General features: G+C 38.0%; 1 protein-coding gene across 2 annotated transcripts in view; it reads right to left on the reverse strand.

The window, feature by feature from the left end:
• CNTNAP5 (contactin associated protein family member 5) overlaps positions 1-15,882 on the reverse strand; it is an 825,196-nt gene that overhangs the window by 38,086 nt on the left and 771,228 nt on the right. For both annotated transcript variants that reach the window (XM_082690270.1, XM_082690269.1), the window contains one exon: positions 12,954-13,041. In XM_082690270.1, the coding sequence (XP_082546396.1) occupies positions 12,954-13,041 (88 nt within the window). The remainder of the gene's footprint in view (positions 1-12,953; positions 13,042-15,882) is intronic.

A 15,882-nucleotide genomic window follows, 5' to 3' on the forward strand; every position in this document is an offset into this window, starting at 1 on the left:
ATCAGGGCATTCATTCAACAATGTTCTGATGTTCATGAAGACACAGTAGACTTGAAATTCAAAACTGGGGATTTGGAAGAATTCAAGAATCTTGAAGAATTCAAGAACCCTGCTCTATAAACACAGTCAAACCTCACTTCATTTTAATAGACCACAAATCATCAGCAAGTGCTCTTGGTTAGCTTTGCAATTTCCAGATTAGCTGGGTTTTATGCAGGTTGAGAAGGAATTCTTTCAATTTCCATATGGCTTCTTAGAACCAACTGAACTTTGAAGCTATGTGGGTAGACAGCCATCAGAGCACAAGAATAATGCCTCTGCCAGGTGTGAGCTTTGGCCTTTCAAATTGGCAAGTAGGCAGGGAGTTAGTCAATGTTAGCTCCATAAACAGATAATCCTATAAGCATGCCCTGAGTACAAGTCTCATGGTAATGTTTATTCAGTTTCTGGTGGCTATGGTATAAAGGGAGTGCTATGATTTATTTCTACTCAAAATTTAACATGTTTCCATATTTTAAAAAATAGCTACTTCCTAAATCTGTAATACAGTTAAGAAGGCTCCTCTGAGAAGATAATAATAATAATAATAATAATAGCAACAACAATAATTCCTAAATTATTAGTTACCAAAAATAGTTGTTGTTGTTTTTTTTAATGTTACAGACAAATTTAATGATATATCTGGCACAGTAAATTAGGGAAAGCCAGGGCCAGAAAAAAATACATTAAAACAAAACCAAAACCAAAATAGGCAGTTTCTTTTAGAAGTTTAAAGATTTTTGAATTCTTAAATCTGTCTAATGTCCATGCTCTCTTGCCCAGACCAAATCAGATGGATGCTTAGGAGCACACAGATAAGTCACACTATTTGAATCTAAAGAATGCATTTCTATGTTTTCTAAAGAACTGTTATTAACCAGAAACAGATGATCTTGTCCAAAAGGATGGCTTACCTAAATACACAATCTCTCTCTCTTTTTTTTAAATTTCTCTGAAAATCCACTGATGCAATAGAACCAAGTTAAAAAAAACAAACAAAAACCAAACAATGATAACAAAAAACAAACAAACAAACAAACAAAAACACTCCCCTAAAAGTCAAACAGTGTCAGTAAGCCAAGGAAGAAACCTAAAAATATCCCATAACTTACCAGAGGTAAGCATCTGTAATGTAGTTTTTAATGTCAATGATTGTATGTTATTTTCATGGACTTTGTATGTTATTTTCATAGTCCCTGAATCACAGGAATTCTCAGGAAAGAAACTGTTTTACTCATCATTATATATATGATATGAAAACAAAACAAAACAAAACAAAAACAACCTGTTCTTGTATCATTATGGAACGCTATTAGTGATACTGAAGCAAACTGAGGCAATAGATTTATTGAACTTGTTTGCCCTGAGTATCTATGATGAATGCTTGCACATCATTGTTTTAGAGTTGAAGATGTCCAACAGACTTGTGGACTCTACTAAAATTGTGAAAGTAGGGTTTCATTTGCCATCATTGCCACTTACCTATTTCTGTACCATCTTTTTTCTTTCTAATTCATAAGGCTTAATCCCAACAAGTTCCCAGGATCAGCGTCCCTTCTTAATAATGAAGCTGATATTCATATCACCTTCTTCTCCTCCAGCTACAGACCTCTCATAGACCAGAAGTGGTGAGGTTAACTAAGGTTCCTGCTTGTAACAGCAGTTGGGATGGGGAGAGAGGCCAGCAGTTGGGAGTCCCCGAATGTAAGCATAACGAAGAGATTTTACTGAGTATTCTCCAAACTTAACCAAGTTCTTTCCAATCTTTCCTCACAAAGTACCCAAAACAAAATGACAAGGTATCCCTCAGTGATTTAGTACCTTTAATTAAAATTTTACCTTTTCAGTCTTATGTATTATGAGTTTATTTTAAAAGATGGGAAGACCATGGGAACATCCCACATGGTGACAAGACTAATATTGGAGGGACACTGTTTAAATAAGTGGATGTTTCTAAAGCTTCCATTGCACAAAGAAGGTGCTATGAAAGGGACGCCTGGGTGGCTTAGTCATTGAGCATCTGCCTTTAGCTTAGGTCATGAAACCAGGGTCCTGGGATCAAGCCCTGTATCAGGCTCCCTGCTCAGTGGGAAGCCTGCTTCTCCCTCTCCCACTACCCCTGCTTGTGTTCCCCTCTCTCGCTGTGTCTCTTTCTGTCAAATAAATGCAAGCCTTAAAAAAAAAAAAGTGCTATGAAAAACAACTTAGTTTTGTGGTCATGCAGCCCTAATTATCTTTCCTCCCAAGATTCTTTTGATTTGGCTGAAGTAAGGATGACAGGAATCTATATATATATTTATGTAGTATAGAACAAACAATAGACTAGATACTGTAAAATGTAATTCTGCTTCATTAAAATCAATAAACATACTTTTACTGTCTCACTGAACTTCAGGAACAGAGTCATAAGTTTTAAGAGGACGTTTTGGAGGGATGGAAAGAAAAAATCAGGGTAGTGAACCATAAACCAATATCAAGGTTGTATCATGGGGAAATACTTGTACCACCTCATAGAAGCCTTGAGCCTCTTGCCAAATGAAGATGTTGAATCCGAGACTCACATGTGAAGCTTTAGTGAAAAGTAGACTAGAAAAAAATATCACCTAACAGCAAATGGAATAAACATTGAACCTGTCCATTTCTGATGCAGCTTTGAATTGTTAAAAAAAGGTAACAAAAGTAATCAAATGACATATTATGATATTAATAGTAACAAAATTTCTGCTAAAACTTCAGTCATAGGTTTGTTCTCAGTCAGGCCTGCAGCTCAAGCTTATACTCTCTTTTCAGAAAACATGAAAACAAAAACAAGAACAAACCAAAGTGAGAACTTGAAATAATCCTAAATTGGCAGCAACTCCTGGTATTTGGCAAAATTAAATGCAAATTTTGCTTGGAGAAGGAAAGATTCCCAATTTTTTATCATTAATGTTCCTACAAATTAATTTCAACAAATTCAGTTTTCACACATGAGAACAAGGGACCATAGGTAAGGAGTAGAAAACCAAAAATTACAGATTTAGACCCCTACAGATTTCAGATATCAGGATTGTCAGAGGCAAAATGTTCAATAGCTATTAACATAATAATTAAAGAATAAAATAAAGAAACATAAAAATGAGTGAGAACAACAGGCTAAATAAAAAGATATGTTTGAAAAGAGCAAATAAAAACTTTTAGAAATAAAATGATAATCAATGAAAAATGTCTCATTGACTGGATTAAATGAGTATTAGGAAGAGCTAAAGAGAGAATTAGTGAATTTGAAGATGGGAAAAAACAATACACTCCCCAGAAAGCAAGAGAGACAATAAATAAATAAATAATGATGATGATGATACTTATTATAAAAGTATAGTAAGAAACATGAAGATAAAATTAGAAACTGTAAAATTTACCTAGTGTGGGTCTAAAATAATTGAATAGAGAGAATAAGAAAGAAGCCTGATTTGACATGCTGAATATTTTTGAGAATTAATACATGGATACATGTGACTAGTACATTTGATATAGATACATAGATTCATAAGATCTAATAAATAGATAAAGACAGGAAACACAAACATCAAATAAGATACTTTAAAAGAAATATACTATCAGTCAAGGACTACAAAACTGCAAAACACCTAAGTAAAAAAGAGGACCTTAAATGTAGCTTGTGGCTGTTGGGGGTGGGGGTGGTTAGAGCACTTTCAAAGGCAGGACAGACTGATAGCCAACTTTTCAGCAGTAATAGCAAAAGACAGAAGACTAGAGTGATATGCTGATGAGGGTTTAAAACTGGTCCCTCAACATCAGGGAATGCAGAATTGGGCACAGATGAGTATGACAGGTTTTTATGTGTGAGTGTGAGCTAGCTCCATCATGTACCTGGATAATTTTCTCAGTATCAGAGGGAAAATTTTCTTTTATTATTGAATTGTACATATAGCAAAATTAACTTCCATTAATAAAGGTGAAATAAAGTCCTTTATCAGATGAAGGGACACTTAACAAAACAGAAACTCATAAGGATTTATTTCAGAAAGAAGGAAACGAAATGCTGTAGTAAGGAGAAAGTTATGAAGCATATGAAGGAATAAGAACCAGTAAATTAGTGACTGCACTGGTAAATCAAATAATAGTGTCAGGGTACCTGAGTGTCTCAGTCCTTAAATGTCCAACCCTTTATTTCTGCCTGGGTCATGATATTGGAGTTGTGAGCCCTGTGTTGGTGTCTGAGCTCAGCTTGGAGTCTACTTGGGATTCTCTCTTTCCCTCTCCCCTCTGCCCTCCCTAGCTCCACTTGTACATAAATAAGTAAATAAGTAAGTAAGTAAATAAATAAATAAATAAATGCAACCATAACAATAATGGTGTCTACATAAAACAATTGTTATTAATAGGAGGGGTAGAAATCAGAAAATAAACACACTAAATTTGATCTAAAGTTTGGTCAGTAGTGACTGGCTCATTCAACTGCTGTTTTGGAGGCTAAAATTGACATTTTCTGGACTTGACTGCAGCTGGGTTTTTGTACTATGCATAATGTTCTGGAAATGAAATAAGTTATGGATCTGGAAGGGTACAGTGAGACAGGAGTCATTTTTACCCCTTTTCAGTTGTTTCTACTGGCAGGGAAAATCATGGTAACATGAAATGTCTCCTGCCATCACTTTTCAGAGAACTTTTCCTGCCTCCTGGGGAGCAGTACTATAGGACTAGGGCCTCAGTGGCTTCTGGACTCCAGATTCTCATCAGTGATGGTTTCAGAGCTAATAGCCTTCATAAATCCCTTCAGAACAGCTGAAGAATCATTCCAAAAGACTGCAACAAGAATCTACCAATACTGGAAGGGGTTCCACAATTTTGCAAGCAACTTATTTCCAGTGTTAAATGAATTCTTGCTCAAAATGCCTAAAAAGTTGAATGAATAGAAAATAATAAAGCAGAGGGGAGGAGTCAAGATGGCGGAGAAGTAGCAGGCTGAGACTACTTCAGCTAGCAGGAAATCAGCTAGATAGCTTATCTAAAGATTGCAAACACCCACAAATCCAACCGGAGATTGAAAAGAAGAACAGCAATTCTAGAAACAGAAAATAAACCACTTTATGAAAAGTAGGACTGGCAGAGAAGTGAATCCAAAGTGACAGGAAGATAGACTGAGGGGGGAGGGGCCAGCCCCCAGCAAGTGGCGGAGCAACAGGCACAAAATCAGGACTATTAAAAGTCTGTTCCACTGAGGGGCATTGTTCCAGAGGCTAAACCGGGGTGAAGTCCATGCAGGGTCAGCGTGGCGCCAGGTCCCACAGGGTCACAGAAGGATCAGGGGTGTCTGAGTATCACAGAGCTTGCAGGTATTAGAACGTGGAAGCCGGCTACAGAGACAGAGCCGAGGAGTGAGCTCTCAGCTCGGGGTTACCTTGAACCGGTCACAGGCTGGGTGAGCTCGGAGTGCGGCCGGAGGCCAGGGAGACGGGAGTGATTGGGCATTATTCTCTGGGGGCACGCTGAGGAGTGGGGCCCTGAGCTCTCGGCTCCTCCAGGCCAGAGACCGAGAGGCCACCATTTTCATTCCCATCCTCCAGAACTCTATGGAAAATGCTCAGGGAACAAAAGCTCCTGAAAGCCAACCCGAGCAGATTACTCAGCCCAGCCCCTGGTAAGGGTGGTGCAATTCCGCCTGGGGCAAAGACACTAGAGAATCACTAAAACAGGCCGCTCCCCCAGAAGATCAACAAGAAATCCAGCAAGGACCAAGTTCACCTACCAAGGAGTGCAGGTTCAATACCAAAGAGAGCGGCAGAATTCCAGAGGAGAAGAAAGCAAAGCATGGAACTCATGGCTTTCTCCCCATGATTCTTTAGTCTTGCAGTTAATTTAATTTTTTTTCTTTTTCAAGTTTTTTTCTTCTTCTGCTAATTTTTTTTTATTTTTACCCTTTTCTTTTTTAACGTTTTTTAACTAGTTTATCTAATATATATATATTATTTTCTTTTTTATATTTTTCTTTATTCGTTTTCTTTTTTTAATTGTTTCTTTTTTTTTTTTTTTTTTTTTTTTGAGCCTCTTTCTATCCCCTTTCTCCCTCGCACGATTTATGGGTTTCTGATATGGTTAAAGCGTATTTTCCTTGGGTCTTTGCCACCCTTTTAGTATTTTACTTGCTCATTCATATACTTTTATCTGGACAAAATGACAAGGCGTAAAAATTCACCACAAAAAAAAGAACGAGAGGCAGTACTGAAGACTGGGACCTAATCAATACAGACATTGGTAATATGCCAGATTATGAGTTTAGAATGATGATTCTCAAGGTTCTAGCCGAGCTTGAAAAAGGCATGGAAGATATTAGAGAAACCCTCTCAGAAAATATAAAAGCCCATTCTGGAGAAATTAAAGAACTAAAATCTAACAAAGTTGAAATAAAAAAAGCTATTAATGAGATTCAATAAAAAATGGAGGCTCTCGGGATGCCTGGGTAGCTCAGTTGGTTGAGCAGCTGCCTTCAGCTCAGGTCATGATCCCAGCGTCCAGAGATCGAGTCCCACATCGGGCTCCTTGCTCAGCAGGGAGCCTGCTTCTCCCTCAGCCTCTGCCTGCCATTCTGTCTGCCTGTGCTCGCTCGCTCTCCCTCTCTCTCTAGAATAAATAAAATCTTAAAAAAAAAAAATGGAGGCTCTCACTGCAAGGGTAAATGAGGCAGAAGAAAGAATTAGCAATATAGAAGACCAAATGACATAGAATAAAGAAGCTGAGCAAAAGAGGGACAAACAGCTACTGGACCACGAGGGGAGAATTCGAGAGATAAGTGACACCATAAGACAAAACAACATTAGAATAATTGGGATTCCAGAAGAAGAAGAAAGAGAGAAGGGAGAAGAAGGTATATTGGAAAGAATTATTGGAGAGTATTTCCTGAATATGGCAAAGGGAACAAGCATCAAAATCCAAGAGGTGCAGAGAACCCCCGCATAATCAACAAGAATAGGTCCACACACTGTCACCTAATAGTAAAATTTACAAGACTTAGTGACAAAAAGAAAATCCTGAAAGCAGCCCAGGAAAAGTCTATAACATACAATGGTAAAAATATTAGATTGGCAGTGGATTTAGCCACAGAGACCCAGAAGGCCAGAAAGAATTGGCATGATATATTCGGAGCACTAAACAAGAAAAACATGCAGCCAAGAATACTATATCCAGCTAGTCTATCATTGAAAATAGAAGAAGAGATAAAAAGCTTCCAGGACAAACAAAACCTGAAAGAATTTGCAAACACCAAAGCAGCTTGACAGGAAGTATTGAAAGCGGTCCTCCAAGCAAAGATAGACCCTAAAAGTAGTAGATCAGAAAGGAACAGAAACAATATACAGTAACTATCACCTTATAGGTAATACAATGGCACTAAATTCATATCTCTCAATAGTTACACTGAATGTTAATGGGCTAAATGCCCCAATCAAAAGAAACAGGGTATCAGAATGGATAAAAAAACAAAAACAATCTATATGTTGCCTACAAGAAACTCATTTTATACCTGAGGACATCTCCAGATTTAAAGTGAGGGGGTGGGAAACAATTTACCATGCTAATGGATATTAGAAGAAAGCAGGGATGGCAATCCTTATATCAGATCAATTAGATTTTAAGCCAAAGACTATAATAAGAGATGAGGAAGGACACTATATCATACTCAAAGGTCTGTCCAACAAGAAGATCTAACAATTTTAAATACCTATGCCCCTATCATGGGAGCAGCCAACTATATAAACCATTTAATAACAAAATCAAAGAAGCACATCAACAATAATACAATAATAGTAGGGGACTTTAACAATCCCCCTCACTGAAACGGACAGATCATCCAAGCAAAAGATTAACAAGGAAATAAAGGCCTTAAATGACACATTGGACCAGATGGACATCACAGATATATTCAGAACATTTCAATCACAAAGCATCCCAAACACATTCTTCTCTAGTGCACATGGAACATTCTCCATAATAGATCACCTCCTGGGTCCTAAATCAGGTCTCAACCAGTATCAAAATTGGGATCATTCCCCACATATTTTCAGACCACAATGCTCTGAAGATAGAACTCAATCACAAGAGGAAATTTGGAAAGAACCCAAATACATGGAGACTAAACAGCATCCTTCTAAAGAATGAATGGGTCAACCAGGAAATTAAAGAAGAATTGAAAAAATTCATGGAAACAAATGGTAGTGAAAACACAATGGTTCAAAATCTGTGGGACACAACAAAGGCAGTCCTGAGAGGAAAATATACAGCAGTACAAGCCTTTCTCAAGAAACAAGAAAGGTCTCAAGTACACGACCTAACCCTACCCCTAGAGGAGCTGGAGAAAGAACAAGAAAGAAACCCTCAACCCAGCAGGAGAAGAGAAATCATAAAGATCAGAGAAGAAATCAATAAAATATAAACCAAAAAAAAGAAAAAAAGAAAAAAGAAAAAATCAATGAAACTAGGAGCTGGTTCTTTGAATTAATAAGATTGATAAACCCCTGGCCAGACTTATCAAAAAGAAAAGAGAAAGGACACAAATAAATAAAATCATGAATGAAAGAGGAGAGATCACAACTAACACCAAAGAAATACAGACAATTATAAGAACATACTATGAGCAACTCTACACAAACAAATTTGACAATCTGGAAGAAATGGATGCATTCCTAGAGACATATAAACTACCACAACTGAACCAGGAAGAATTAGAAAACCTGAACAGACCCATAACGAGGAAGGAGATTGAAACAGTCATCAAGAATCTCCAAACAAACAAAAGCCCAGGGCCAGATGGCTTCCCGGGGGAATACTACCAAACATTTAAAGAAGAACTAATTCCTATGCTCCTGAAACTGTTCCAAAAAATAGAAATGGAAGGAAAACTTCCAAACTCATTTCATGAGGCCAGCATCACCTTGATCCCCAAACCAGACAAGGATCCCATCAAAAAAGAGAACTACAGACCAATATCCTTGATGAATACAGATGTAAAAATTCTCACCAAAATACTAGCCAATAGGATTCAACAGTACATCAAAAGGATTATTCACCATGATCAAGTGGGATTTATTCCAGGGCTGCAAGGTTGGTTCAACATCCGCAAATCAATCAATGTGATATAACACATTAATAAAAGAAAGAACAAGAACCACATGATACTCTCAATAGATGCTGAAAAAGCATTTGACAATGTACAGCATCCCTTCCTGATAAAAACTCTTCAAAGTGTAGGAATAGAGGGCACAGACCTCAATATTATCAGAGCCATCTATGAAACGCCCCCCACAAATATCATTCTCAATGGAGAAAAACTGGAAGATTTTCCGCTAAGGTCAGGAATACAGCAGGGATGTCCATTATCAACACTGCTATTCAACATAGTACTAGAAGTCCTAGCCTCAGCAATCAGACAACAAAAGGAAATTAAAGGCATCCAAATAGGCAAAGAAGAAGTCAAACTATCACTCTTCGCAGATGATATGCTACTATATGTGGAAAACCCAAAAGACTCCACTCCAAAACTGCTAGAACTTATACAGGAATTCAGTAAAGTGTCAGAATATAAAATCAATGCACAGAAATCAGTTGCATTTCCCTACACTGACAACAAGACAGAAGAAAGAGAAATTAAGGAGTCAATCCCATTTACAATTGCACCCAAAACTATAAGATACCTAGGAATAAACCTAACCAAAGAGGCTAAGAATCTATACTCAGAAAACTATAAAGTACTCTTGAAAGAAATTGAGGAAGACACAAAGAAATGGAAAAACATTCCATGCTCCTGGATTGGAAGAACAAATATTGTGAAAATGTCTATGCTACCTAAAGCAGTCTACACATTTAATGCAATCCCTATCAAAATACCATCCATTTTTTTCAAAGAAATGGAACAAATAATGCTAAAATTTATATGGAACCAGAAAAGACCTCGAATAGCCAAAGGAATATTGAAAAAGAAAGCCAAATTGTGGCATCACAATTCCGGACTTCAAGCTCTATTACAAAGCTGTCATCATCAAGACAGCATGGTACTGGCACAAAAACAGAAACATAGATCAATGGAACAGAATAGAGAGCCCAGAAATAGACCCTCAACTCTATGGTCAACTAATCTTTAACAAAGCAGGAAAGAATGTCCAGTGGAAAAAAGACAGCCTCTTCAATAAATGGTGTCAGGAAAATTGGACAGCCACATGCAGAAAAATGAAATTGGACGATTTCCTTACACATGAAAATAGAGTCAAAATGGATGAAGGACCTCAATGTGCGAAAGGAATCCATCAAAATCCTTGAGGAGAACACAGGCAGCAACCTCTTCAACCTCAGCCACAGCAAAGTCTTCCTAGGAATCTCGCCAAAGGCAAGGGAAGCAAGGGCAAAAATGAACTATTGGGATTTCATCAAGATCAAAAGCTTTTGCACAGCAAAGGAAACAGTTAACAAAACCAAAAGACAACCGACAGAATGGGAGAAGATATTTGCAAACGACATATCAGATAAAGGACTACTGTCCAAAATCTATAAAAAACTTAGCAAACTCAACACCCAAAGAACAAATAATCCAGTTAAGAAATGGGCAAAAGACATGAACAGACATTCCTGCTAAGAAGACATCCAGATGGCCAACAGACACATGAAAAAGTGCTCCATATCACTCAGCATCAGGGAAATACAAATCAAAACCACAATTAGATATCACCTCACACTAGTCAGAATGGCTAAAATTAACAAGTCAGGAAACAACAGATGCTGGCAAGGATGTGGAGAAAGGGGAACCCTCCTACACTGTTGGTGGGAATGCAAGCTGGTGCAACCACTCTGGAGAACAGCATGGATTTTCCTCAAAATGTTGAAAATAGAACTACCCTACGACCCAGCAATTGCAGTATTGGGTATTTACCCTAAAGATACAAACATAGTGATCCGAAGGGGCACGTGCACCCGAATGTTTATAGCAGCAATGTCTACAATAGCCAAACTATGGAAAGAACCTAGATGTCCATCAACAGATGAATGGATCAAGAAGAAGTGGTATATATACACAATGGAATACTATGCAGCCATCAAAAGAAATGAAACGTTGCCATTTGCGATGACATGGATGGAGCTAGAGCGTATCATGCTTAGCAAAATAAGTCAATTGGAGAAAGACAACTATCATATGATCTCCCTGATATGAGGAAGTGGTGATGCAACATGGGGTGTTAAGGGGAAAGGAGAAGAATAAATGAAACAAGATGGGATTGGGAGGGAGACAAACCATAAGTGACTCGTAATCTCACAAAACAAACTGAGGGTTGCTTGGGGGAGAGGGATTGTGAGAGGGGGGAGGGTTTATGGACATTGGGGAAGGTTTGTGCTAAGGTGAGTGCTGTAAAGTGTGTAAACCTGGAAATTCACTGACCTGTACCCCTGGGGATAAAAAATATATGTTTATAAAAAATAAAAATTATAAAAAAAAAGAAAATAAAATAATAAAGCAGAGATAAATCCAAGCATACAAGCAACCCCAAAATGTAGAGAGGCTTACATTTGTCAATTTATATCCCAAAGATGGTCAGATTGGAAAAGTACAAAATTCAGCTATATATTCTTCACAAATTAAAGCTTGAGAAAGAAAGCTTAAAGAAAATGAAAGATCAAGAATAAGCTAATCATAGGATACTTGAGTGGGTCCATCAGTAAGCACTGGATTCTTGATTTCAGCTCAGGTCATGATCTCAGGGTCCTGAGATCTCAGGGTCCATAGAGCTCTGTGTTTAGTGGGGAATCTGCTTGAGTTTCTCTCCCTCTGCCCTTAACCCCACTTGTGCTCTTCTCTCTCTCTCTCTCTCTCTCAAATAAATAAATGTTTTTTTTTAAGTACAGTTATTGTGATGAGCACCAAGCTATGTATAGAATTGCTTAATTATTACATTGCACATTTGAAAGGGGCATAACACTGTATCTTCATTACACTTGAATTTTTAAAAAATGAGAAAAAAGGGAAGAAAAAGAAAAATTGAAAAAAAAATGGGAAAAAGATAGACCACACAAATACTAACTAAAACATAATGAATCAGATTTACTAATTATAGACAAAACAGATTTAATCCCAAGGAGAAATTAAGTTAAAATTTACTACTTTAGTGTGAAAAAAAAGTTCAACTTATCAAGATAAAAAAATTTCAATCTTGCATGCAATAAAGACTCTCATTGTATATAAGATGAAATTTATAGAAATTCCAGTAGAAAAAAGCAAAATCCACTACTATAAGAGATTTCAAACCTCTTTCCATTGGTGATGAATTAATGAAGAGATTAATCATTTGAACAATCCAATAATCAGACAGCCAAATTTCTTAATTTATTTAAGTAAAAAAAAGAAAATTTAAGTTAAAAAAATAAATATCTGAAGTTAATTAATTAATTATAAAGTAAGAAAACATTAATTATTTTACTCAACTTCTATGTTAATGTGCCTTACTCAGCCACCTATAAAGTATATGTAAATACCAGCTCCCAACTCTGCCACATATGTCTCAGCACACCCTCTGCCAGAACCCGTTTTTATTTTATTTTATTTTATTTTATTTTTTTAAAGATTTTATTTATTTATTTGACAGAGATCACAGGTAGGCAGAGAGGCAGGCAGAGAGAGGAGCAAGCAGGCTCCCTGCTGAGCAGAGAGCCCGATGTGAGATTTGATCACAGGACCTTGAGATCACGACCTGAGCCAAAGGCAGAGGCTTTGACCCACTGAGCCACCCAGGTGCCCCAGAACCCTTAATTTTAAAACTTGTGTGTTAAAGGAGCAAGAGCCTCCAGATTTGAAGCACTAAACAACCCAAGGGAAATTATTTATTTCTTCATTCATTTCAACAAAGCCCACTGGAAGGGAATGGACAAGAACAACAAACCTCTGACTTTGCCCAAGATGAGTGACCGTATGGCCCTGAATTCGACTTCTGGGGAGAAGTTGTAACTTAGTCGCAGTTGCCGATCCACCTGCAGGAAAACAGAAAACAAAGGTGCATCTGCAGAGGTCTGTAAGTAAAGGGAATAAAACCCTCCCATCTGGAAAGAGCTTGGAAACACACACAGAGAGCAGACCTCTCTTTGGGACTTTCTCTCAGGAGAGATAAGATATGTCTCACTAATTCTCCCACAATGCATGAAAAATACTCCTTTCTTCCCTCTTGGTTAAATAAAGGCTTTCATACAACTAGTCTCCCTGGGAAATTCTGTACAGCTTTTGACAGGTATTTATCTCCCCACTGAGATTTTCTCACCAAGTTCTTTGCTGCAAACAAGCAAACAAATGAAGCCTTCTTGGAACCATGCCGTGCAGATTGACACTGAATGGAAAGCACAGGTTCATTCCCCATTCCCCTCTATCCCCATTTGGCCTTTGCTGCCTCCTTTGCTACAATAATTCTGACCTGGTCCCATTCAGGTATGGATATGGGAATTTTGCTGAGCAAGTATTTCAGTTTGCCAAAAGGTTGGACCGTGGGGAGAAGAGGTTAGCTGAACAGTTGCCACCAACATGAACACCTGATAAAACCCCCTCACAGGGGTAAGCAAAAAGCACCACTGGGATTCTTTAGGACTTTATTTACAAGATAATCCTTTAGGGCACCCTCTTCTTATGGCTTAAGCTAACCCCAGCTCTAAACCTTTCTTCCCCTCCTCCTCATTATAAGGCAATGCTACCCATCCATTCCCAGCCTTTTTGGTCTAGTCAAATCTGCAAATTCTTCTAGGCTCTACATTAAACATTCACATGATGTTTTCCTTAGAAAGGATCCTCATTATCTTACAGTTTGACTTGGGGAAAAAAAAAAAAGGAATTAAGAACCCTTAAAACGATGTCCCAGCCCTGTTCTCCACTCTGAGCAGTTAACCCAGGATGGAGACTCAATTTCCCATATCTCACAGTCCCTCCAAACCCACTTCTGCTCAGATTAAGCATCTCCTGGGATCCTCTCGGTTCTGCGTGGTGTCTGCTGTGAGAGAAGTCAGCTGCTATGACTTGTGGTGCACCATTAAATACTTATTACTATTTCATTTATGAAATTAGACTGGAATAACATTTGCTATTTATTGAACACTTGGTATGTATGAGACATCATATTGAAGTATCTTGCAAAATATATGTCTCCTTATAATACTGTCAAATAAAATAATAATAATAATAATAATAATAATAATAATAATAATACTGTTAAATAAGCATTACCACTCTGTATAACAGACTGAGGAACTGACATCCTGGAGATCAATAACTTGGCCAAGGCCAGACAGTGTCATAAAGCAGTGTTCCATTGCCATGTGGTCCACCCATCACTCCTTATGGTGTTTGCTTTACTTGTCCACACCTCTCTAGATATCTGAGCAGCTTGTAGACAGTCACTGTATGTTTTTACTTCTGTCTTTCAACAAAACTCATCAACAAACATCTGAGAATCTACTGTGTGTCAAACACTGTTCTAAGTACTCCACGGGTCCACCTTGTCCAGGAAGCTTCTCTTGATGTCTTGATTAGACAGCTGACACTTCTCTATGCTCAAGGTGACTTTTTTTTTTCTGCCCCTAACTTGGAATTTAAAGTGCTGCATTATAATGATCTGCTTCTCTCTTTCCCTCTCCCTCTCTCCCTCCCACCCTCACTAAATTATTGCCTTTTTGAGAAGTCAGACATCTTAGTGATATATGTTTTCTTTAGGACCTTCTACAGAAACTGGCAAAGTAACTCCTAACATGGGTTTGTTGAATGAATGAATAAACATCCTGTACTGATTCCCTTTCTAACTTGGGGGTATGGGGACATAGTTAGTCACACCACACTCACTGCCTGGTAGTGCCTGCGCCGTTAGGTACAACAGGGGGTTTTTGGTGCTCATCATGCCCATCAATAGTTTGTTTAATGCTCATGGATTCAGATTCAGTCCTTGCTCTGAAGGAGTTTTCTTTCCGCCCTACTTCAGAGCTTGGTCCTATGTCTTCTACTCTCTCAAACTGAGTAGAGGCAGGGGCCTCCCAATAGGGGCAGGGACCTCCCCTCGTGCACCCTTGCCAAGGTTGGAGAGGAGGCAGAATGGGTAGAATTTCCTGTGGAGCTGAAAAGAGTGTGAGCTGAGTTTCCCCTCGCCCCTCACCTGCTGCCCAGAGTCCACAGGATCAGCTTCCTGTGCAAGTTGTCCTGAACCCTGACACGTCCATGCTCAAATGTCACACATGGGAGAGCTCACTGTTCAAGTAGATGAGTCATCCCTATTCTGCTATTCTGTTTTGTGGGAACTTACCTAGTCTTTTGTTCTTAAACTAGATGACTAATGAAGGAGAGAAGGTGGTAAATGACAATCAGTTAAGGGAGTTTTTAGAAAAAAGAAAAAAAATGAGTATTTTTTAAAGGTTTGGAGAGGAAGAAAAGATGACTCAAAGGATACTTGAGGCTGGACTATGGAAAGCTGGGGGATGGGTTTCATCCCTGACATGGAATATGGGCCTGTAAGCATTACAGCTGGTTCAGGTGCGGAGTTACCAAGCTTAACAAATTCATAGGATAAAAACACATAAACAAAAAAGAGGGGTATACCAGATACATTTATTTTTAGGCTTCAAAATTTTATAATATGGGCTATTGCAATCACTGTGGTATTCTGTGGGAAATACATTATTTTTTTCAGACTTCCTTTTATTTGTTTTTATGGTTTCATATTGGTTTTGTTTTTAATTATACTTGGTGGGGTGGTAAGGGGTGACATCCTATCTGTAGTTCTATATAACTATTAGATGTTTAAAGTTTGAAATCTGGTCTAGAAAAGCTTTTTTGATCTCAGAATC

This window comes from Mustela nivalis, assembly GCF_964662115.1.
Source record: "Mustela nivalis genome assembly, chromosome: 11".
Taxonomy (NCBI): domain Eukaryota; kingdom Metazoa; phylum Chordata; class Mammalia; order Carnivora; family Mustelidae; genus Mustela; species Mustela nivalis.